This window comes from Aspergillus puulaauensis, chromosome 1 (genome assembly GCF_016861865.1).
Source record: "Aspergillus puulaauensis MK2 DNA, chromosome 1, nearly complete sequence".
Classification (NCBI taxonomy): domain Eukaryota; kingdom Fungi; phylum Ascomycota; class Eurotiomycetes; order Eurotiales; family Aspergillaceae; genus Aspergillus; species Aspergillus puulaauensis.
In genome coordinates, this window is record NC_054857.1 from 4785742 (window position 1) to 4807395 (window position 21654).

General features: G+C 50.1%; 8 protein-coding genes across 8 annotated transcripts; 6 read left to right on the forward strand and 2 right to left on the reverse strand.

Annotated features, from left to right (window-relative positions):
- Nucleotides 1–53: 53 nt before the first annotated feature.
- On the forward strand, nucleotides 54–380 carry APUU_11891S (uncharacterized protein; the record flags this gene model as incomplete). Its single annotated transcript, XM_041698031.1, has 1 exon — nucleotides 54–380. The coding sequence occupies one exon, from the start codon at nucleotides 54–56 to the stop codon at nucleotides 378–380; it is 327 nt and encodes a 108-aa protein (XP_041551257.1).
- Nucleotides 381–543: 163 nt separating this feature from the next.
- Nucleotides 544–1356, forward strand: APUU_11892S (uncharacterized protein; the record flags this gene model as incomplete). Its single annotated transcript, XM_041698032.1, has 1 exon — nucleotides 544–1356. The coding sequence occupies one exon, from the start codon at nucleotides 544–546 to the stop codon at nucleotides 1354–1356; it is 813 nt and encodes a 270-aa protein (XP_041551258.1).
- Nucleotides 1357–2443: 1087 nt separating this feature from the next.
- Nucleotides 2444–6539, forward strand: APUU_11893S (putative SNF2 family helicase; the record flags this gene model as incomplete). The annotated part of the gene is made up of 13 exons (XM_041698033.1): nucleotides 2444–2576; nucleotides 2645–2849; nucleotides 2901–3684; nucleotides 3735–3764; nucleotides 3806–3890; nucleotides 3949–4036; nucleotides 4092–4211; nucleotides 4266–4423; nucleotides 4482–4581; nucleotides 4672–4955; nucleotides 5014–5697; nucleotides 5757–5965; nucleotides 6024–6539. 13 exons carry the CDS (start codon nucleotides 2444–2446, stop codon nucleotides 6537–6539), a joined length of 3396 nt encoding a protein of 1131 aa, XP_041551259.1.
- Nucleotides 6540–6925: 386 nt separating this feature from the next.
- APUU_11894S (NPA1/URB1 family protein) lies at nucleotides 6926–10580 on the forward strand (the record flags this gene model as incomplete). The annotated part of the gene is made up of 5 exons (XM_041698034.1): nucleotides 6926–7130; nucleotides 7190–8968; nucleotides 9031–9824; nucleotides 9887–10213; nucleotides 10263–10580. The coding sequence occupies 5 exons, from the start codon at nucleotides 6926–6928 to the stop codon at nucleotides 10578–10580; spliced, it is 3423 nt and encodes a 1140-aa protein (XP_041551260.1).
- An 804-nt stretch (nucleotides 10581–11384) lies between these two features.
- On the forward strand, nucleotides 11385–13853 carry APUU_11895S (uncharacterized protein; the record flags this gene model as incomplete). The annotated part of the gene is made up of 3 exons (XM_041698035.1): nucleotides 11385–11482; nucleotides 11577–11689; nucleotides 11773–13853. The coding sequence occupies 3 exons, from the start codon at nucleotides 11385–11387 to the stop codon at nucleotides 13851–13853; spliced, it is 2292 nt and encodes a 763-aa protein (XP_041551261.1).
- Nucleotides 13854–14218: 365 nt separating this feature from the next.
- Nucleotides 14219–16003, forward strand: APUU_11896S (uncharacterized protein; the record flags this gene model as incomplete). Its single annotated transcript, XM_041698036.1, has 2 exons — nucleotides 14219–14392; nucleotides 14603–16003. 2 exons carry the CDS (start codon nucleotides 14219–14221, stop codon nucleotides 16001–16003), a joined length of 1575 nt encoding a protein of 524 aa, XP_041551262.1.
- A 412-nt stretch (nucleotides 16004–16415) lies between these two features.
- Nucleotides 16416–19891, reverse strand: ireA (bifunctional endoribonuclease/protein kinase IRE1; the record flags this gene model as incomplete). Its single annotated transcript, XM_041698037.1, has 2 exons — nucleotides 16416–16872; nucleotides 16926–19891. The coding sequence occupies 2 exons, from the start codon at nucleotides 19889–19891 to the stop codon at nucleotides 16416–16418; spliced, it is 3423 nt and encodes a 1140-aa protein (XP_041551263.1).
- Nucleotides 19892–20558: 667 nt separating this feature from the next.
- Nucleotides 20559–21504, reverse strand: APUU_11898A (uncharacterized protein; the record flags this gene model as incomplete). The annotated part of the gene is made up of 3 exons (XM_041698038.1): nucleotides 20559–20601; nucleotides 20651–20866; nucleotides 20957–21504. 3 exons carry the CDS (start codon nucleotides 21502–21504, stop codon nucleotides 20559–20561), a joined length of 807 nt encoding a protein of 268 aa, XP_041551264.1.
- Between the last annotated feature and the right edge of the window lie 150 nt (nucleotides 21505–21654).

Below are 21654 nucleotides of genomic sequence, written 5' to 3' on the forward strand. Positions count from 1 at the left end.
GCTATTTTTTTCCATCGGAAGGGGAATAAGGGCCCGTTGCTCCGGACTGTGGAATGAGTCGGCAGTCCGCGTCCTCTCCATCCTATCCAGGACTGCCGGGACCCCATGTCATGATATCACGGTGGCCATTTCTGCAAGTCTTGACCCATCCACTCGGTACACACTGCCATATCACAACAGTGGATGAGAAGTCCGCATCCAAGGGTGGGCATATTGGGAGGCCCTCCCCGCCTATGAGAGGGCCTAGTTCGTCCCAACTTGAGCACGTCGTGATGCAAGAACCCCGTGGAACATCTGCGCCTCCTGGAGAAGATGGCCTTGATTTCCCTCAAGTATTGCTTTTTGGATTGCATCATACAGTTGCATCCACGTCGTCTTGACGGCGAAGAATTTTGACGGACCTAGTGGGCCCCATGTGCCATACAGTTTCTACTTATATAGGCTTTCAATTCCGCTGTCGATCTGCTGATCTATTTCTCTCCCATCTCACATTCGCTATAATATTCCCACCCAGATCTACTTACGACCGTCACCCAAGTCATCATGCGCTTCTTCTCTGTCTTGAACGGTCTCCTGCTTGCGGGGTCTGCGGTTGCTCAGAGCTCTGGCAGCTGCTCCCCTCAGTCGTCAGACGCCGAAGTTGTTGAATACGCTTGGGCAATCCAGAGTTTGCTCGAGGGATTCTATAGCAACCAGCCACTCAACCAGACCTTCTTTTCCGGTGCTACCAACAGTTCGAGGGCGGAGTATGCCCAGAACCTCAGAGGCATCCAGAGACAGAACCGCTTGGGCGTTCGTGCCATTCAGCAGGTCGCCTCTAAGGTTCCCGGCTTCTCGAGCCCATCCTGCAGCTTCTCATTCCCGAGCTCTTCCAGTGGCGAGGAGTACGTGAAGAACGCCCTTCGTCTTGAGTCCGATGCCTCCAGTGCCCTCCTCGGTGCTACCGGCTACACCCAGTCTCCGGAGGTCTCGTTTATCCTTGCTAGACTGGCAGCGCAACACACTGCGGACGCTACTTGGCTCGCTACCCAGCAGTCTGGTGTTGTTTTCCCGTCCAACAGCTCCTCTCTTTTGCCCGCCTACAACCCCCAGTACGTTCTCGGCACCGGCGACCAACCTGGACGACTTGGCCAATTCCTTGGTGACTGCGTGACGGCGCCTTCGAGTCCTTGCGGCCAGCCCTTCTTCATTGGACCTCTCGTTGGCAGCGTTGGAAACCGAAGCTCCGCAGCCCTTGGTCCTGGCCCCTCGTCCTCCGGATCCGCCTCGGCCTCGTTCTCGCCATCTGCATCTCTCTCTCCCACCTCAGCCGCTGTATCTCCCACTGCAGCTGCGAAGAGGCTCTTTAGCAGCTAAATATGTTTAACTGCTGATGTGGTTCATGTTTTGAGGTAAAAGGAAAATTTGAACAGCGACGACGGTTATATGTTGCTGTTGCTGATTGGTCTATGTACTTGATATTAATTTGGAGGGGCGATTGAAGCAAAGTTTACAATGCGAACTTTGTATCCTAATATTGTAGATTCGTACTAGGATCTTCCTAGATTAATGTTTATTGTCAAATCGCTGAAAGGTGCTCCATAATTGTCTATTCAAGTATCGATATACTTGCTGCTCAGGCTGTCATCTCTGTAACTGACCTAAGGTGGGCTGGCAGCTCCTAGTGGCTACCTAGTTATTTCCAGTGATTCAAGCACCCCATTATTTAATGGTTAGGACGGTGCCAGGTTCTAAATAAAGCTGACCTGACTGGAGTTCATTTTACATTTTCTTTCTGGACTTCAGTTGGATAAAGCGGTAAATAGCTTCCTTCGTTAGCGCTCGCTTCAGCAACATCATGTCCCGTAATTCTCCTCTACAATATCACGGCAACTTCAGTTAAACCTCAGATAGTGCTTGTTTTGGCCTTGTTGTAACGTTGTTTCCGCCTCCTTTTAACACAGCCCTCATCTCATCTTCTCCTTTCTATATAATTTCACTTGATGTCAATATATTCTGCTTTTTCGATTCAATTCTCACTACGTGAACTATAAATACCTCTCTCTCCTCTATATCCTTCTATATCCCCCACAACTTACCTACTATTTTCTCGTCTACCACCTTCTCTTATCCCCTATCCACCATCATCTAACTACCACTTACTTTCTCTACCGGAACCACATCTTGATCCTCTATAAATACCCTATTTCGCACCGTTCCTCTCCTCTATTCCCTTCCTCTTCTACCTTCACTTTTTACCCTCCCTTCGATTATCCTTGCTCCTAAACCCCTCATATTTCCTCTACAGCTCGACCCTCTTCTACTTCCCTCGCACCCACAATCAAACCGCCATCGCTCTTTGAAACTCTTGTACCCTCTCTCCTAACTATTCCTTTCCTTCATCAAACCCATCACCCCTAATCCCCAAGTACGTCGAACCAACATTCGGCATTCATTGATCACTATGGCCGAAGTACAGCTCTCTCAGAAGCTCTTGCCAGATCCAATGATACTGGCTGCTGCAAAAGCGCGAAAACTACCAGAGTATGCTAGGCCAGCCCGTGACCGTGCACGGCAGAGCCTCCGTCAGGGAACGGGTGAGTGATAGCCTGCCTTATCCAAGAGGTCGATTGTTTATGGCAGAAACGTTGACAATCCTCAATAGACTCTGGTTCCCAAGTCCAACTTCCTGGCCCCTTCGCAGAAGACGACAATGTTCTCGCCTTTCCCCCTCTCCCAGCGATTGATTTTAAGGGTCTGCATGAGGTCGAAGATGTCGATATGCTTGATGTCTTGGCCGGTCCCGACACAAACCACGTAACGATGTCTCCTCAAGAAGACACTGGTTTGGATCAAGCGGAGATTGAGGAGTGAGTATACTCTGCGATACAAGATATAGGCACTGTTGCTAATTCTCCTAGATTTGAGGGTGTCCAAAGATGGTTCGATTCGATAGCAAACCCGACCTTGGAGCATAGAGTGCTTTACGGAGCTGCCAAGAGGAAGCTAGACATCCACAAAAAGACATATGAGAGCCGCAAAGCCTTGCAAGAGAAAGAGCAACTGGAGCAAGCTGCACAGAGCGAGCCGGGCATGGTTCAAAAGGTGGACAATGAGCTTTTTGTTCACCACGATTCAGCGTATCAAGATCCAGTCTATAAGCTCTTAGAACTTGACGAGCAACCTACAGAAAACAACGTCAAATCGACTATGCCGGCCCCGACACCACCTCGAATTAACAAGAAAAAGCTCCGCCATCGGATCTCTGCGGCAGAAAAGAGGAAGAGTATGGAAGTTGGGTTTGAACCGATTCATGAAAGGCTACAGGGAAAGAATAAGCGCAAAAAAGGTCCCCGAAAACCCAAAAATACCAGCTCAGGTTGGGAAGATGACACTGGCATCAAAAACAAGGGGAATAAGGGCACAAACGGTAATCCGATGATGCCACTGGATCTGGGGACGAACGTGGTAGAAGAGGCACATGCCAGCTCGGCGCTACCCGCCCCTGCAGCCTTCAATGCGACTAACAGAAAGGACGCCATGGCCCAGCTTATTTCCAGTATTCCTTGCAAAGACAGAGAGGAGGCGATTGATGATAAAATGCGGCTACAGAACGCACTCAGGAAGTTTACGAAGCCCGTCAGACCTGACCCCGAAGGCGGCTGGAGGATTAAGGGTCTGAAAACGAGCTTGTATAATTACCAGGTATAGATTTCTAGTCCACTAGATGGGGCTAACTGCTGCTAACACCTCAGGTCAGGTCTTGGGATGCGCTTTTATGGTTGGTGAACGCCGAATCCAGGGTGAATCAGACTAACATATACAGCGTGAGCGGGAGAATTCGCCCGAGGATCCAAGAGGCGGTATTCTAGCAGATGTCATGGGAATTGGTAAAACTTTGGAAGCACTAGGTATGGTTAAATATTGTCGTGTTCTCTCTCTTCCTTTAGAGGTCTAACATCTGAGCAGTCAATATCCTGGACGGCCATTCCTCGGACCAAGAGGATCCTACTCTAACCACGTTACTTATCGTACCGTCACATCTGACCAAACACTGGTATGTATGCTACAGGTCCTCTATTAAGAGTAGATTTAACTAACGGCCTTCTCAGGATGGATCAAATGCGCAAACACTGCGAGAAGGGTTCAATCGGCAGAGTAGTTGAGTATCATTCGAGGTCTCGGCTGTCAACACTCGATGACGCCGAAGACTTGGGGAGCTATTCAATCATGTAAGTACCTCTGCTGATAAAAAATTGGAGGGAATTCTAACTCAAGATTATTAGAGTAACTACATACGAGGAAATCCGAGCATCATACCCGACATTCAAGCCTCCTAAGGAGCTCAGTAATGAGAAAACACTAAGAGAGCAATGGTCCCAGATTTACGAGGAGAACCGTGGTCCTCTACATCGGATCAAGTTCCACAGGATAGTCCTCGACGGTGAGAAAGTTTGCATGCAGCTAGCATTGGCTCGGTGATAACCTAACTTGCAAAACAGAAGCACATACAATCAAGAACTGGAAGTCAAGCGTATCCATTGGGGTTCGTGGACTGGTTGGTCAACATAAGTGGCTTTTATCTGGAACTCCAGTAATGAAGTAAGTTTTGAAGGCCTCGAATATCCTGAGGTTCATATGAAATCTACGATGCCGGTTGGTGATGGTTGAACCATACTAACATTTCCACAGCTACAACGAAGAGTTTTACCCTCTTCTTTCCTTCCTTGACGTCCCTGGAATAAAGAACCATGCCGAGTTTATATCGTACTATCGAGACGACAATCTCGGGAATGAGCGCCTATCGAACTTACTCAGAGCCTACATGTGCCGCCGCACACATGCTAGCCGACTCTTTGCATTACCGATAATCAGGCTTCCCGATATAGAAGAAACTAAAATTGACGTTGAGTTCTCAGAGGCCGAGTGGGTTATTTACCAGGCCATTGAGAAAGGTTTCTTCGAAAGTATCAATGGTTGTTAATCCCAAGTCCGAGATCGGGAATAGAATATGCTCAGCTAACAAATCCATAGATCTAGGAAGCGACCCGCATTTCAAGGCTGCTCAATGTAGATGCTGCCTGACTATGATTCTCCGACTACGCATGTTCTGCAGTCATCCGCTTACGGTGCAACATCTGCTCAAACACCTCCTGGGCTCGGACGATTCTCTGATGGGAGAACTTAGCAAGATTCCACAAAATGGGAATACCGGAAATACAGACCCATCGACACAGATATATGCCTGGCTTGTTGCAGCCAAAAACGACTACAAGAATCTAGTGCAGCAGCGTAAAGAAGAGCAGCTGGACCAGATAGGCAACAACCACATGTTCACAAACAATCCGGCTCTCGTCCGCAGATTTCACGAACTTATGAAAAGACTCTCCCAGGAAAATGATTGTATTGAGAGATATGACAGGACCGTTTGCCCAAATTGCGATCTCTTTTCGGACAAGACAGTGGTTACGTCGTGTCTACACCTATACTGCGAGGAGTGCTTTATTGAGCTCCAAATAGCAGCTGACAATGCCAGAACGGTCCCAGGAAGCATCAAGAAGTCGAAACCAAGATGCCAAAAATGTACAAACTTTATTGAAGAAGCCACTCGCTGTGGTTTGCCTGAAGAGGTAGTACTGGAGAAGCAAACAACTCCTGAGGCCCGAAGGCAGATGATAGTGGATCTGATTAGCGGGAAAGGCAGACCCAGAAAAAATGGTACCCTAATAGCAATTACCCTGTTATATATATTACTTAGAACTGACTGACCGCCATAGGCAATCCCGAGGCTGATGACGAAGATAAGGATTGGATTCGTGCTTGTGGCGCTAGGATGCCCGGGGCAAAGCTGAATAAAATCCGAGAAATCATAAAAGGTTGGAAAAGGACGGCCAAAGACACCAAAGTGGTCATATTTAGCCAGTTCACGGATTTTATCCGAATATTGGCCGATATGTGTCATGAGGAGCGCTGGGGGTTCCGATGCGTAAGTACCTGGACCAAGAACATGGAAGTCGAGTATCTTCTAACCAGGGCATGCCCAGTTATCTGGCAAGATGAGAATCCCAGCTCGGCATAACAGTCTGCACGACTTCGAAAAGAACCCAGAAATCACCATCCTAATTGTCAGCCTCCATACCGGAGGTACTGGTCTAGACATGACGGTAGCACACAAATGCATCCTTGTCGATCTTTGGTGGAACGAGGCCATTCAGAACCAGGCATTCTGCCGTCTACTTCGACACGGACAGACCAAGAACGTGGAGTGCGTGAAGATGATCGTCAAGGGTTCGATCGACGAGTATATGCTGGATCTACAAACGAGGAAAACAGAAGACATAAAAAGCACAATGGGCGATGACATCTTGAAGAAAAGAGACACCGTGATCACCCTCCTCAAGTTGTTTGCGGATGTGGACGAAGATGGATCGGGCCGACTTTTTGTGAGGCCAAAAGCCGGGAGAAACAGACAGGGAAAGTTGAAGGAGGCCCTATCGTTGGGGAAAGCTCATAACACGGCGAAGCAACAAGTTTCGAGATCATTTGGGAATATGATTTGATTTGATTGAAATCAAAGTTTTTGCATATGCCTTATCCATAGCTGCATATCACAGTAACTTGTGGATAATGGTTTCTTCTGATATTCATGCCGGCAGCTTACAGAGGGATACACTAATAAACAAAAACAATGAAAGGTTGCCTAAGGTTTTTTCATAAAAAGACTAGAAGTGTATGATATCCCTTAGTTAAAGCTTTTGACAGCCAGAATATTAGTCAGTACTAGTACGGTAACTAACTAGCCCTTAAAAGGGTTGACCCGACCCTTTTTGGAATAGCGGCAAACTTCCGCTGTCTGGGAGCGACGGAAAATTTCTCGACCGACCCTTAAGGCAGCACTGGAGGATTACCAAAACAAGAACTTAGATTTTTGCGCCGCCGATCCCAAATGATCGGGTTATCTGGAAGGGTCGATGCCATATCAAACAGTAACTCCCAGGCAACAATGTCCCAAGTCGATGATCGTTCCCATCTCGCTAAGCGGAGGAAGCTCGATACCTCGCAAGAGTCTGAGAGCTCCCCTGCCATAACTTCACATACGCAGCTCCGCTCGCTTTTAGTGTTCCAACAGAATGTTGTAGAATCAAAGCAAGGTGAACATTTCCCCGTCAAATCCTGAGCAATTGCGGAAGAACTCATTTTCGTGATACAGGCATAAGGAAATTCAAAGAATTTCTTACGTCAATAGGACAGACTGACAACGAGGCTGAGAAAGCCAAAAAGTTTCGCATCCTCAAGGCGTACTGCGACTCGCAGATCTCACGCAACACCGAGGAAGCAGTCTGCTTTCCTGACCTGATCGAGACGTGGAACTTTGCAGACAGCAGTAGCAATGAATCTTTGTTGACTGTCGTACCCTCGGTTTTGGCTATTTTCATCAAGACCGTCTCTAGCCATCTAGACTTTCGCGAGTTTGGCATCGCCCTGTGCAAGCATTTGTTGCAGAAGGACCAGCTGCGATTATTCAACCGTGGTATCACCGCGAACAAGTCCAAGGAGCATCTGATTTCACCCTGTCTCCGCCTGTTGACTGAAATTGTCAGCTTTGATGGTGGTGCTGTCGCTCGACAACTATATCTCGCGCGACACATTACTTTCAAGCGCATTGACGTGTTCCTGACACCGAATAAAGCGCAGCTGGAGGATAAGTCTGATGATCTAAATGCGTCTACCTTGAGAAGGAATGCTCAGAGATATGTTCTTGCAAACCTTAAATTCCAAAATGCTGCCAACAAAACCGACACCATCGAGCAGCAAAAGGTTATGAGAGCCTTCCTTGAGCATCTCAGGAAGGATCCACGGGACATTGTCGTTGACATAATCAGAGCAATTGAAAGAGACATTATTCAGGATAAATCTCTTTCTCGGAACACCAAAACAAAATTCTTTAGCCGATGGAACCTGGAGAGACTCGTCACACTTTACGGATATGACCGTGAGACCGAGCAGGAAAACACGACCGATGTGTCCCTTGCCGACGAGATACATAAGCTTTTGATGACAGTTTGCACCAAGACTGAGCACGGTGTCTTGCTGCCCGAAACTGGCTGGTATCCGAATGGCAGTGATCCAGAAACACTACCTGTGGACGATGATACCTCTATCGACCTGGGCCTTGATTCTGCTGCTTATGTGGACAAATACAGCGAAACTGTTCCCGTTCGTAATGGAACTCTGTCTTACCTCATTCAATCACTCCGCCCCGAGTCCGATAGTCTCCAGATTGCACTACTATTAGCCATTTTCAAAGCAGCACCGGAACTAATTGCTGATTACTACACTAAGAAGACTATGTTCGTGGCGGACCCGAAGCCTACACCCTCGTGGATGGCGGAGTCCACTGTTCTTTTCTCCACAGTCAGCTTGCCTGTCCCTACCAATTGCGGATGGAAGGATAGACTACCTGCTATGCCTCCGCCAGTCTCTGTGGCCATTGAAAATATTTTGCCCCGGGCTCTTACGCAGAAAGTTCTAACCCGCTGTTTCAACATGAACGCCGAAATTGTTACTCTTTTCGCGGTTAGAATCTTGACGATATCTTTCAATAAGTTGCGGGCAGTCTTGAATATATTCAATTCCGACCATGGGGTTAGCCAACCTCTATGGGCCCAAGCCACAGACAAGTTGATTGTTGAGTTCTGTAATCGATGCCCCCAGGTGAAGGATGTCGTGACGTTGTTCCGAAGAACGGCCAAGGATGACCTACAACAGCAAGAGGCAGTTTCAGAACTCCTTGCTTGCTTTTATGAAGTTATGCCAGATGTTGCTTTTGAGGAAGCCTTCGATGTCTCGCTAGTCCTTGTTGATGTTTTGAAACGACTGGATGAGGGAAATCTTGGATCGGAAGACTCTGGGCTCTTGATGAGTCAATTGCAATCCATCCTCAAGATCACTCAGCAATCGGCATCTCTGCGTTGGTGGCAACAACCCGGTAAGTATTTCTGGGGCACGGTCTAGTACACGATTGAGAGCAGTATTCTGACACCAAAGTAGGATCTATGCAGTTTTCTGCATTCACCTCGATTCTGAAAGTTTTACTCAACGCACCTTCGAGAGATTCTTTTAAAGAAATCGACAAGCTCCTCATGAATGTGCTTACAGAACATTCGGTAATCCGCCCTTCGAGCTTTTCAGCGCTTCTTCCTAGCTTTGAATCGTCGGACTCCGAAACCCTTCAACGCCAGCTGGCATTCTTTGATAATTGCGCGTGCCGTATAGCTAAGAAACCTGTCCACTACTATGATCTACTCGGGTCTTTGGTGGATTCGTCGAAGCCGCTCAGCCCTCTGGTGGCTGCTGTTATTGAACAATGGCCCTTCGTCCTCAAAGCTGGGAGTGCAAGCAACCAAAAAGACGTAGGTGAATTTGTCGTCAACTTGCTCAGGAACCTCCACTCCGTCAGCGAGAGCTTATCGGGGCTGAAAGCAGCCCGGGACGAGCTGGCCAACGTTACCGAAGACAAGAAGCTCAAATCACGTTTCAAGAAGGCCTTGAAAGGAAGCGAAGAGGCTGAACAGGACGGTCAAAAACAAAATTTCCACTCATCTGCTCAGACATCATCAAGTGCCAAGAAAGAGTGGCAAGATCTGGATCTGGAAGAAATATTTGGCTCTCTACCGGTTGAGGGGACTACTCATAATGAACTATCCCGATGGGAGCAGAAAGAACTGGATGTGTCCTTGGAGCAGGGTCGGGTGACAGAACTCCTACTTTGCTTGTGTTCTGAGCACGAAGAGGTCAGACGACAGGCGCTTCCGAATATTTCACGATTCATGATGAAGCTGAAGGTAAAATAACCAACTCACCCACCCACTTTTGGTTTCAACTTAGGCACTAACTTGGATCACAGGAATCCACATACCCTGAATGGAGGACTGCCTATATTCTTACCGGAGAGCTGCTCGAGACAGTGAAACAGATCGGAGTTGACTCACCTGTTCCTTGGATAGTAGGAGAGTGCGCCTCTAGCTGCCTTTCGGTCCTTGTGAACCCAATGCATAAGATGTTTGGGAAAGTCAACAAATTTATCCAGAAAGCACCTTCGTGGGAGGTAGAGAAGATCCCGTCTTATTGGATCGACAAGATCTTGCTGCACGAACCGGAGTTGGATGACGGTTATTTTGAGGAGATTGCCTGGTTGTTGGATTTGCTTGTCAAGGGCCTGCGGACTGAGAGGGTATGCTCCATGAACACTCGTAAATTGACCACAACTAACGAACATGAAGGATATGGAGATCTATCGCCGGGCCAATGTGTTTGAACGAGTATTGTCATTCTACGAGTCGCCAGGTGCTGGCTTTTCCGCGAAGAGGAGAATTTTGCATCTGCTGTATCGTTCGGTTCAAGTCAAGGGTGGCACAACGCTTATTACAAGGGCGGGAATCGTCAGCTGGATCCAGAGCCAGCTCCCAGCAGTGAGTGGCAGGGATGCATCTACTCTGACAGCTATGGCAGTGTCGTTATTCCAATCCTCGGATCAGGATCGGGTTGAAAAGTGGAGCGGAGGCACTGCTCTCCGGACCGTTGAAAACATTACTGCTTGAAATTGGACTAGAAAGAATAATTACTGGAAAATATACCCATATAGCATAGCACTACTTATTAGCATAGAGCTATGATTCGTAATACACATGTTCCATACTGATCTGGTACTGTAGTGTTGTAATCTTGAGTAAATAAATGGAAATAAATTTTAAGTATTCATTCCCACAAAGAAACCGAACAAAGTAAATAACAGAGTGAATGAGGTAGAGATAACCTGGCGTTTTGGTACGTAGTCACTACTTGGTACGTGGACCACCCACAGTGTGTTGTTCCAGTTGGCCGTTTTCTTTCCTCATTGGGAGCCGCGAAACTTCAGACTTCGCCAACCTTTTATTCATCACTTCACCACCCCTTCCACCACCGCCTATTGCACGCCAATTCATTCGTCCTGGAGCTCTGAACCTATACAGCACATTGCCCTTCTGTTACGAATACCTTGAATCGTCTACTACACCGATTTCCCACTGCCTTTCTCGCCTCTCGCAGGTTCGGCAATCTCCTGCCCCTCCTCATTCTCACCTCAACCTCCAACCTGACCGATACCGAACGACCGACAATCTACCCTGACCTCCGCGTCCACCACTTGCTCTGCTGTTACCCCCCGCGCTACATCCTCTGATCCTCGGATACCTCTCCGGACCTTCCTACTTTCCCTCCAATCGGACTCCTTCTCCCCATCCCGCCGCAAAGCAGCACACTGAACAATCGACGGCAATACTTTTTTCTTTCTGACTTTTGACCGATCGGAACCAATGAAAACTACGTGAGCGATTGCGAATACTACATTTAGCCTTGCCATCGCCATGGCGCGACGATACGATATCGATGAGCTGCTATGGCTGCGCTCATCACCACTGGCAACGAGGCCAGCTAATCTGCCTCCGGCGGAGGACTGGATGGGGTATGGCTTTCTCCTATAGCTTCCTCCCCCGTTAACCTTCACATGCGTTATAATTCTTTGCCCTGCCGGTGCTGACTCGATTGGCCTTCCGTAGACCGCCCCCTGATCGTACAGCTCAACGAAATACAAACAATAACCATAACGAAACGTCATCTCGGCGGCCAAGCCTTTTCGAGAATCGTCATATTTCTCGCAATTCAAATTCAGGTAAGACAATGTCCCAACTGGCGCTGCCATATAGCTTTGGCTGCTGGGGTATGTAAGCGTTGAAAGAGACTAACCTGGCACAGAGGATATCGTCCTGGGACCCCCGAAAACTGCCTTCGCTTCCGCATCTCGCATAGCCGGTAAAGGCTCGATAGACGCCACAGAACGGGGATCTATCAGACATGGAGAATCGGATGATCCGAAGAATGACCGTCTCAACTTCCGAGACAAGTTTTTCAAAGAACGCGATGCTGGCGACAGAGACTTTGCGGGACGTGAGGGAAAGATGGGAACGTTCAATAACCGACGAGGAGAGAAGGAGGACTGGAACAACGGCCGCCCTCGCCGCAATCTAGGCCAAGAAGAACGGGATGGGAAACCAAAACGCAACGGAGAATTTGATAGGTGGGAACCTCGTGATCCCCGAGACCCGAATGCTGAGCGTGGTGCAAAGGACAAGGATGGCCGCTTCTTCCCTCGCCGAGAGGTGCCACCGAGCCGTGCTAGACATGAAGCGAGTTGGTTCCGTGACGATAACCCAGAAGATGCACCTGAAACTCAAGAAGAGAAAGCTTCTGTGCGCAGCCGGGACTGGCGCCGTGACAGACATGGTGCTGATCGTGACTGGACCCGAGGTGCGAAGCTGGAACAAGAGCCTGAATGGCTCGATGCGAATGACCGGGATGAACCACGAAGAGTGCACACGCAAGAAGATTTTGAGCGATGGAAGGAGAAAATGAAGGCTGGATCTTCCCAAGCCCAGCCGGAAGAAAGCAAAGAATCTTACATTGCGCAGACTTCTGAAGCCGCACAGAAAACAGAGACAAGACCTACCGATGGCGAGATTTTTAGCCCTACTGGCGCAGCACTCCACGATACAACAATGGAGCGATTTTTTGGCTTGTTGGGCGAGACAAAACCTGCCCAAGACATGGCACCGCCCGTTCCGGCTGAGCCATTGGTGAAAAAGGAACAACCGCCTTTGGCGAAACCAGGAAAATCCTCCCGCTTTGCAGGCCTATTCAGTCCCCCGATAGGTAGCCCTGCAAAGGAGCCCGAGTCACCAATAAGCACGAAGTCTCCTGCTCCCATGAACCCATCCACTGATGCCGACCAAGAAGGCTTCCAGCGTATCCTGCAAATGCTTGGTGGGGGTAGGTCGCATAACTCTACGCCCCATAATGACTCCGTGCAAAATCTTGGATCATCCAGCCATGCTTCCTCTCTACTCCACGCGGAGCAAACCCGAAGCCCGATCTCTCCTTCACGAGAGCCGGGCCAACGGCCAGAGCAAATGCCTATTCAAGATCCTGCTGCACGGGTCACGGACCCTTCACTGAAGGAGAATTTCTATAACCAGGAGCCTCAAGGACGAGACAGCCAGCACTTGCTTCGACTGATGCAACAAGTCAGAGTGAGCCCTGTCGCTGGCCCGAATCAGGGTCCTCAGGGCCAGCCCCATAGCGCCGGACCTGCTCCTGGGTTGATGAATCTGCCTGACGGCATGCCTCATCCCCCGGGAATTGGACCTGGCATGAAGGGACCACCTGGCTTCCTGGATGATCCCGCAATCGCGACGATGCAGAGACCTGACGTAGACCAGCTTCGACGACGACCTACCAACGGGCCACCCATTGGCTACTTTGATGACGTTCCGTTCCCCCAGGGAGCCCAGGTTCCCATCACTCCTGGTGGAACCCGTGCACCTCAAGGCCAAGCTCCGCCCATGGGCATTCAACGTCCACCCGGCTTTGAGCACATGCCCCCTCCCGGATGGGCTGGACACCACCTGTCTCCACAACAAGCCGGCCCACCTGGACCTTTGGCTCCTCCGCCAGGAATTCCAACGCCGAGCAGGGGCGTTAACCCTGGATATATGCCAAATGTGATGCCGCCAATGCCTGGAAATTTGCCAATGAACGAGCGTCAGCCTTTCCCTCGTGGGCCCCCTCCACCTGGAATGATGCCGCCTCCTGGTTATATGAACGGTCCTCCTCCCGGCGGCTTTCCCCCGATGCCACACAACGGAGAGAACCTGATGGGTCCTTTTGAGGGGAATCCCGGTATCCAAGGGGCACCAAGCTCTAGGCACTTGCTTGACATGTTCGGGCAAGCTGGTGTTGATACGAGGGGTGGCATGATTGGACCCAGGCAATTCCGGTAAAGTGCGATACGGGAAGCAAGATTGATTGACTGCCTATTTTGAACTATGGCAGAGTATGTCTTTAAGTCATTGAATCTTTGGCTTTCGCCTCGCTGGCCACATCCCAATTCTGTATATCTTTTATCTCTAACCTCCATTGAGGATCGGGCTTTTATGTCTATCCAGTCATTACCCTTGACTTCCAGGAGCGAGCCTGTGAGAGTAATAGCGATCGTTGATATCTCAGGCCATGTACACGATCTATTGCGATGCCCATCTTTATCTAGGCCAGGATAGTCTCAATCCACTCGTGAGGTCCACATTCTCTCTTTCTCGTAGTCCTAAATTACTTTGTCATGAGACGGTAGCAAATTTCTCATAACGCCATGTGCGGAGTGAAATTCTCGAATTTTGCAACTTACCATCTCCCTTCCCCATTCACTGGACATTTTAGCTACCCCTCTTGCATCAACTTTCCATCAAAATTCACTGCATGCCTCCGCAACCTCCACCACAAGTCGCACCTGCGACTTTGCGAGGAGCATAGATACGCATCCCAGGTAAGTGTTACACCACGAACCGTCCAGGATCGATGAAAATAATGTAATCCTGCCTTCCATTCCCCTTCTCCCCTATCTCTTCCTTCCATAGATCATCAATAGCTGCAACATGTGAAGCTCATAGCCCATTATTTCCTTTTCTCACCTCGGTCTCCTCCACCGTTCCATTCGATGGGATATCTTAGCTAACACACGCCCTCGCGCTGACAGCACAGCACAGTATCCGAGATGATGGACGAAATTGAACTCCAGCTTTGCCTGGACATTGAAGAATCGGCGATGGCTTGTTCTATGCCTCCTCCACCGCTACCATCGCACCCATCATCAGAAAATGCTTGCAGAACACATGATAAGGGTAGGCCAGATCAAGGACACACCTGGCAGGGGCAGGGGACACCATCGTTTCCTGGGGTCCGGAGGGAGAAGCGGCCTGCGGAGTGTTTAGGGGATGGAATTGATGAAAATGGTGATTGTGTTGGTGAATGTACTGACGAGCACGGGATTGCTTTTCCGATGAGTGGCTCGTTGGGATGTGAGGATGGGAGTGAACCCGGGAGTTATCTACGACGTCCGCCGAGGAAGAGAGCTCGGACTTTGCTTTTGGTTGATGGGAAGGGTGGGGTTAGGATTGGTGACGACGACGGTGGTGATGATGCTGTTGCGCTTGGTATAGGGGTGGTGGGAGATTTGGGGAGAATTTTATCATCGGCGCCTCTCCCTGATATTGGGGAGGACACCGATACTAACACTCAGCACTCAGATCATGCCGTTAAAGCTATGGGTATACAGGCCGTGGATGTTGAAGAGGATATGGATATTGATGGCGATATTCAAACGGATGTTATGGAGCCCATACCGTCTCAGTCTCCGGCTAGGCACACTACCTTGCATCGTCCCCAGCCGCCATTCACGGAGTTTCTTGATGGAGCATACATGCCCGCACTACTAGATAGCTTGTCGTCACCGCGAGATGAGAAGGACCACGACTCTCGCCAGTTCTTGATCTACGAAGACCCAGAGGACATGGATATCGACGGCGTGGGTTATTTCGAAACAACCTTGTATCTCTCACCGGAAGATGACAAGGAGAATACGGAGGAAGGAGTTGATCAACAAAATCATCCCCATTCACGCGAGCACGAACAAACCAACGAAAGTAACTTGGATCCTAGCTACGACTTCTCATTTGATGAACACGGTTCATACAACCCCGGCCAAACCACTGAACAACACCCTGACCACAACATCACCACAGCCCACAATCAAAGCCTGACAAGGCCCACAGGATCCGAAAGACAACATTCCCAAAGAGGGCGCATCGCACCCTCAGCCTATCCGCAAGAATTAGAATTCCCAGACCACAGCAGCAGAGACGACGCGCGGCAATTTTCGTTCCTCCTGAGCGAGACACCTCCGCCTATAACGCCTAGAATAGATACATTGGGACTCGAATACACACTACCATCTCCTACTTCGCTCAGCGCTACCGAGGTTTCCTTACGTGCTCTTCTTCCCAGCCAGACTGCGGAAGCCGATAGTCCGACACAGCCAGAAAACAATATGCGAATTCACCCTCGCCGTTATCGTAGGGTAAATCGGTATTCTTGTTAGGTGCATACTGTATGTATATTTCTTTGACTAAATGTTAAGAGGAATTAGTTAACTATTAAATTCAAAGCTTTGTCGCTTCAATATGGGGCACCTTGGGAAAACGTCCCAACTGAGTTATCAGAGATTGGTGCTGTTCAATATTTGAAGTTACCAGTAGTTAATTAGGTTATCCTGGCCCCTGGGCGTTATCCAACCTTGACGGTTTAACGTCAAATGTCGATCAGAATCTCCCATCCACGGATCGATCCATCTTGTGCTCTAAGTTCTGATCTACCCGCTCGCTAACGGCTGTCATTATGGTCATAGTATGTACTGTATCACTACCCAGCTAGATCAGTTTAAATGTAAGGTCATAGATAATAACTCGATCAATTATATACCACGTCACAGCTAGATACATTATCAGATAAAACTATTCTAACGGAGTAAAATACCGCTTGAAGCGATCAGTGCCGGTCAATCCCAACTCCACAATCACCCAATGACAGCTCATCAGGAGGCTGGGGAATCGCACGGTCCAGTAGTTCAGATACCCCTCAGGGAGTCCGCCGATGTGGGCCTTCAGAGGCCCGGGCATATCGTTGTAGTGGTTACGCTTGTTTCGGAGTGCGCGTAGCAAATCGAGCATTTTGGATCCCGTGTACTTGCGCTGCTTGCCGAGGCTCTCTTTGAAATCTCGAGGGAGCAGTTTCAAGAAATCCATGTCCGGCCCGATGACTTCGGGAGATACGGACTCTAGACATAGAAGGGCATCAGACGGCGGGTCTCTCGGTTCGAACTCGAAATGGTCAGAAACGTCACAGAGAAAGCTGAGGCGGTCTGATGGCTCCCAGAAGAAGGGGTGGGTCAAGACAGCGCTGGCGTCGGGGCTGATAGATATTAGTATATTGTAAAAGAAGAAGAGTTGGGGAGAATAATATACCGTTGACGAGGGTCAATAGATAACATTGACCGGATTAGATCATCCGCTTCGAACGCATACTCTCCAAGGTGCTTGAGTTCATCAAGGCTGAAACTGCCCTTCACAATGTTCGCCTCGCGCATGAACTTGCCGTTCTTGTCAAAAGGATGGCATCCGCGAGTGAGGACATAGTAGAACACGCACCCCAAAGAGAATATATCAATGGCACGAGTAGCTCGTCGATTTGTCTGAGGATCAACGACTGCAGGCTCGGATGACTCCGTATGCTGAGAATCTGAGCTCTGCATGGCCGGGCTTTTCTCGTCGTCTACAAGCAGTTCAGGCGCCCTCCATCCGGACGTACCAGCAGCGTGAGCTGTGGTTGCCCTGAATGAGCTTTGGTTGTCCTCGAGTTTCTTGCACAGGCCGAAGTCGGAGATCAGAAGGCGAATGGATCGAGAGCCTATACGGCCTCGAGGTGACGCAACCAAGATATTCTGGGGTTTGAGATCACGATGCACGATTTTTAGAGAATGGAGGTACCGCACACCAGCGACAATTTGACGCAAGACGTCGGGCATGTCCAACCCCCCATTGACCAGTTGAGGAAACCCTGTTGGCCGCTCTACCACATCCTGCAAGGAAGCAGGGCACAGCTCTAGGGCAATGTAAAAGAAACCGGCTGCCTGCTCTCGGCAGTAGTACCGAATAACGTTATTATGATCGTCGCTCTCTTGAAGCAACCCAACCTCGTGGGATGCAATGTCGTAGAACTCAACCAGCATGCGTTTGACGGCGACATCTCGGCCATCAAACGAGCCTCGGTACACTACTGTACCGTGACTTCCATGACCGAGTACATCAGCTGTGAAGACCTTGAGCCGGCCAATTTGAATCACGCCGTCCATTTCAAAGACCTCATTAGATGCGGTGCGTGTCAATGATAGTCCAGTATCTGGCCGAGATGGTGGTTGGAGGGTGCCATCAGCATGGTCGGAGTTTTCATTGGTACCATCGGGTTTCTTCCCTTTAGGTTTGTGATTCTTGCCACCACGACGTCCGCGAGGGCGCCTTTTCTTCGGCTTCTCGGCGTCCTGTAGAGAGAGCTCTTCCACGTCATCGTCGCCATCCGGCTGGCGCGATGGTTCGCGGATACGAACCCGCGGGGTGGTATCGGGCGCAATAGAGCTGCGTGATCTTTGCTTTGGTGTCAAATCACCATCATTGCGAGATCCATCAACCTTAAGATCAGCTGTAACATCGTTGACCGCACGGACAGTACTCGAATCTCGCTTTAGAGAGGATGTGTCAACGAGCGGCGTTGAGGGGGCAGATAGAGGCGGCTGCCCGTAGGCGGAGATGATATTCTTTATGTCAAGCTTTTGCTTCGCCAGCTCTTGGATGTTGTGAGAGTTGAACCAGATAAAAGTGCCAAAAAAGAGCAGGATAAGCGTGACGACAATATCAAGGGCGTTGTCCCAACCCTTGCGAATGATGGTGCTGTGACGGAGAGCTGGTGGTAAAGCTGCATCGGACGGGCTTCGGATAATCTCTCGAGGAGTATCGTTCGAAAACTCCGACGACGAACCAGATATGCTGGGAATCTGACGGCGGGGGATCCGTGGGCTGTTGAGGGAATGGACACCGGCCAATGCGGCTCGTTGTTGCTTTGGGGACAAGCTCGTAAGCGGCTGTCCATGGCGGAAATAGTCTTTCTCGTAATATTGAGCCATCTTCGCTCGTCCGGTAACAAGTGGGTAGGTGTCCTCAGACATGGCATACCAACCGCCGCCTTCGGTGTAATCGATGAACACACGGTCATTACGATCATCAAGTGAGCCATAATCAGGATCCGGGGGCTGCGAAGGTTGGGAGAGAAGAACGAGTGGTTGTGAAACATCTGGATTTTCACCGCTAACCGAGCGAGCAACGTCAAAGACCCGCACAACAGGCGAGGAGAACCGCTGCGTATAGCGGGGACGCTCCATTTGCGAATGGTCAAAGCCCAAAACAACCCCGTCATGCATACTGTAGATATGGTTTTGGTCCATTGTCCGAAAGTACTGGCTTTGGAGATCAACGTCGCGGTTGTTGGTCGTCCACTCGGAGTATTTCAAGGTGCAAATCGGATCACCAGTTTCCGTGTTCTGAATAGCGACGGCGTATTCAACTCGACCTAGAACCAAGGTCCCCGATGAAGACTCGCACTCATCGGACTCTGCATCGAGATCGTCAGCCCTACGGCACTCCGGTCCAGAGGGCATCGGGCCCCTAGAGCTAAACACCCGCAGAATCGAACCAGTCCGGGCGTCAATAGTATAAAGCGTCGTCTCCTTCCTCGCGGTATAAGTTACGGCCGGTTCGGTCCCCGAATAGGGCGTCTCATCCACGAGCTCCTTCACGGTCAACCCTAGCTGCTGCAGGCCAGCATTGGGATCGGGACTGAAGATATAGAGGCTGCCATCTTGGCTTGGCTCGACAATCCAGATGAAGTCATCTTCTGGCTGGGTACTGTCGAAGCTCGAGCGATTCGCTCGATGGTAAATGCTCTCGACCGTCGGGCTACTCGGGACCTCGAGGGCCCAGCGGGGAGCACCGGTCTTACGGTCTCGAGCGTGAATGCTACCATCGACGGTCGCCAGCAGAACAAAGTCCTCGACCTCCCAATCTTGCAAAGACCGCGCGTGCAGCTGCGGGGCCAGGCCAGCAGAAGCACTGCTGGACTGGCTGGGAGGGGCTCGAACGGCGCGGCCGGAGCCCGCCAGAGCCAGGGTTGCTAGGGCGCTCGCATCGTTGGATTTCACGTTCAACGCGGAGGGGGATGAAGAGTATGCGGGAACGTGACCCGTAGGTCCTATGGGAACGGATACGGCGGAGGGGGCATCGTGATGTTCATGCAGCTGCTGCGGAGCGACAAGAACAGGAAGTAGGAGGAGTGCGACGCTGGCGGGGAGTGTCGGCCGGGCACCAGGCAGCCGCCACCGCATGCTGAAGGGCTACAATGCGGACAGGCTTAAGTCAAACGACGGCGTTGCGGAGGAAGGCGTCTCATCGGATACAAGGGCGAGAAGGAGGGTTATTTCGAACAGGAATCGGCGATAGGAGGTGTAAGCGGACAGAGGAAAGACAGAGGGAATGTCCACAAAGACGTGAGGAATGTGGTTCTCACAGCCGTGGGCGGAGCAGCGTAGAACCAGTGGAACCGGGGGTGGTCGTCCAATGGGTGGACCGGTCGAGAACAACGAGTAAACGGAGGCAGTGGAGATATGACCGTATCATGAACAGAGAACGATGGCGCTCGATAGAAAAGAGACTCAAGTCGAGATGGAAGAGAACGACAAGACGAGGAGGGTGAGACTGAGATGCAAATCGAGGGCGAGAGGGAAAGGATTGGGATTGTGTGCTCTCCAGCCAAGGGGCTTTGCTCACAGACTGGACTGTGAATGGACGGTTCCAGAACTTGCGCACATTGACTCAGCGGCTAGCTCTTTTGGGGCTAGCTTGTGTCACAGGTCATTCAGGCCGCCAGGCATCACTCTACCAGTTACAGCATTATTCAAGTTGTGCCCAGTTCTATTGATCTATTCATCTCACTTGCATAGACACAGCGTACAAAAGTCCACTTGGAAAAAGCAAAATCCATGAATCATCAGCCTATGACAAACATTTCTCAAAGAAATCCCCCAGCTGTCCATATCTACATCAGCCTATTAGCATCAAACCAGTATTCCAGACTGACAACTTACCCTCGAGTATACTCCTTCAGACTGGCCTCCTTCTGCAATTCAGCCCTTGCCCCCATCCACCCATGCCACATGTCCCCGTACGTCTCCACAAAACCGCCCAGCCTCTTCCTCTTGATAACCTCATCATATGCCTCAACTTCATCGGCAGGCTCATCCTTGGACGCAAGAATCGCATGAGGAATCGTCAACGTCTCCGCATCTTCTTTGGCCATCCGTCTACAAAGCATATTAATTAACACTCATCCCCAAAGCAAATAATGCTATTCTGTATGAATGCACCGACAAAAAATAAAGAAGAAAACTCACCCAGGATGAACCTGCACCGTCCCACTAAAAGGCGACCCCTCCCCAGAACCCAAAGCCAGCACTTTCCCACCCCAGCAAAGCCCATAAGCGCCCCATTTCCCGACAAACGGGAATGCAGCCCTATACGCATCCACAACGCCATTGATCCCCTTGGCCGCATCCGCCCACGACGCCTTCTCGCGGACAAACGCCATCAGGGCCGCCGTCTTCTCCTCCGTGTCTGGCGGGATCCATTCCTGCTTTGCGCCGTCGCCTTTGAAGAAATCGGGGATCAGGACGAGGGCGTTGAGGCGGGCTGAAAGGAGGTCGGCGCCTTGTGTGGTTTGAGGGGAGTTGCCGAAGATATCGTAGATTGTTAGGATGGCGGTTTTGGCGGTCGTGGGACCGGTTATGTCTGTTTTGTTAACACAGAAGTCTTTTTTCAAGAGATGCTGTTGGTAAGGAGTACAGGTATCGAAGTCTAGTCCATCGATGGCAGATGAGGTTCCTTGGGGGGTATAGCCCTCAGAGATAACCGGTGGGATGGTGCGGCAGGCTTCGCAGGTCATTTTGTTGTTGGTAGGTATATACAAAGTCTATGTCAACTGAAACGTACAAAGCAGATAATAGTTTTTAAAGAGAATAGAAAGCAGGATTAATAGGCATCCCGCAGAGCTATATAACATAGCGCCAAGGGGTATCACCGAGTGGTGCCGTTA